This window comes from Cariama cristata, unplaced genomic scaffold (genome assembly GCF_000690535.1).
Source record: "Cariama cristata isolate BGI_N322 unplaced genomic scaffold, ASM69053v1 scaffold22448, whole genome shotgun sequence".
Taxonomy (NCBI): Eukaryota; Metazoa; Chordata; class Aves; order Cariamiformes; family Cariamidae; genus Cariama; species Cariama cristata.
The window spans coordinates 1,694-3,365 of NW_009629672.1; the positions used below are offsets into that span (position 1 = coordinate 1,694).

A 1,672-nucleotide genomic window follows, 5' to 3' on the forward strand; every position below is an offset into this window, starting at 1 on the left:
AGCGTGGAAGCTTTCCTTCCTTGCGCTTGGCAAGGAGGCGACGGGCCAGGTCCATCCCCCATGCTTTAGCAGGTTGTTTCTGGGTGTCCTCAGTAACTGCTGCTGCCGCCAGCCATACCCTTGTTGGGTGCCTAGGGTTCTGAGGGCAAGTAACTGAATCCCATCGTGGTCCTTTCCAGGAGCAGCTGAAGAGTCTTACGGACATTGTGTGGCCTGAGATGGCCCGGATGGTCAAGGAACAGATCAGGGAGGCAGATGCTCAAGGTAACTGGGGTGGCTGGCGTCACAGCACAAAAGTGGGAGTTGGGTGCATGGTCTTGTGCAGCCCACCACGACCCAGAGCCCTGGGAATGTGCTGCTTTTGACAGCACTGTGAGTATTTTCTGTGCTCAGACCCCCCTCTTTGCTGGGCAGCTTGCTGGGGATGTTCTCTAGCCCATCTCTGAGCAAACCCCTCTGCTCAGCTGGGCCGGCAGCTGGAACAGGCTTACCCCCAGCTTCCTACTCTGAAGAAGGGTGGAGGTTGCTTTTTCTTTCCCGTGTGACTTCAAGTTCATTCTTGATGTAGCTCTCCAGCAGTAAGTGTGGTGTGTATTCCTTCTGGGAGCAGATTTTTTTCCAGCTCTTGGGAGATGCTGTTGATAGCTCGATAGGCATTTGGCTGAAGGCATTGGCTTGCCGTCCCAGGTGTGCCCTTTAAGCGAACACTGCCTCTGCCTGCTGCTCTCTTTTCCCCATGAGGTTCTTTGGCTCAGCAGTAAAACGTCTGTGCTGCCAGTTTACAGGGAGGCATGACTCCACGAGTGTAAGTGGACTGGCTGGGTTGGACCCTGAGGAGCAGTGACACTACCTCGCAATTGCCAGGTAATGAGGAATGCCCTTGTTCCCTAGGCAAGGCTGTGTGCGTGCTGGATGCTGCCGTGCTGCTGGAGGCTGGCTGGCAAGACATGGTCCATGAGGTGTGGACGGCCATCATCCCGGAGGAGGAGGTGGGCGATGCCCCTTGGCCCCTCGCTGGCTGCTGGGCCTGGTTCTCAGCTTCCCCTCTGAGCGGCTGAGTGTCCCCTCTGGTCCTTCCAGGCTGTGAAGCGCATCATGGCCAGGGACGGGCTGAGCGAGGAGGCTGCTCGCAGACGGCTGCAGAGCCAAATGACCAACAGCCAAAGGGTGGAGCAGTCGCAGGTGGTGCTGTGCACACTCTGGGAGCAGGATGTCACCCGCAAGCAGGTGAGCCCCGGGCTGGCTGCTGCGCTTGGGGTCTGTCTCGGGTGGTGAAGGGGGAGGCAGGGAACCATGACGGGCAACAGAGGGGTCAGTGCTGTGACTGGGTCACGCAGGGTGTGCCTGGGTGTGCGCTCACCATCAAGGCTGCCTCTGGGCATGGTCAGGAGGGACAAATTTGGGGATGTAAATGCAGCAGGGAAGGGACAGGAAGCGTGGGACCCTCGTGTGACACCCCTGCCTGTGCTGTGGTGCCGCACGCCTTGTCCCTGGCTTGGCTGTGGGCTCTGAGGTGCCGCCCTGCGTGGGTTCTCTGGCAGGTGGAGAAGGCCTGGGACCTCCTGCAGCAGCGCCTGAGCCAGGAGCGCAGCCTGTGAGGGGGGGTCACGCTCCTCTTGACCATCAAGCGCCAACCCTGCCATCCCACACTGGCGGGACGGGAGGTGGGGGT

The 1,672-nt window shown here is 59.8% G+C and overlaps 1 protein-coding gene across 1 annotated transcript in view; it reads left to right on the forward strand.

Annotated features, from left to right (window-relative positions):
* COASY (CoA synthase) overlaps positions 1 to 1,598 on the forward strand; it is a gene marked incomplete at its 5' end in the record, with an annotated part of 2,989 nt that extends 1,391 nt beyond the window's left edge. The window contains 4 exons of the mRNA XM_009705271.1: positions 180 to 264; positions 892 to 989; positions 1,081 to 1,227; positions 1,542 to 1,598. Of these exons, the coding sequence (XP_009703573.1) occupies positions 180 to 264; positions 892 to 989; positions 1,081 to 1,227; positions 1,542 to 1,598 (387 nt within the window). The remainder of the gene's footprint in view (positions 1 to 179; positions 265 to 891; positions 990 to 1,080; positions 1,228 to 1,541) is intronic.
* Between the last annotated feature and the right edge of the window lie 74 nt (positions 1,599 to 1,672).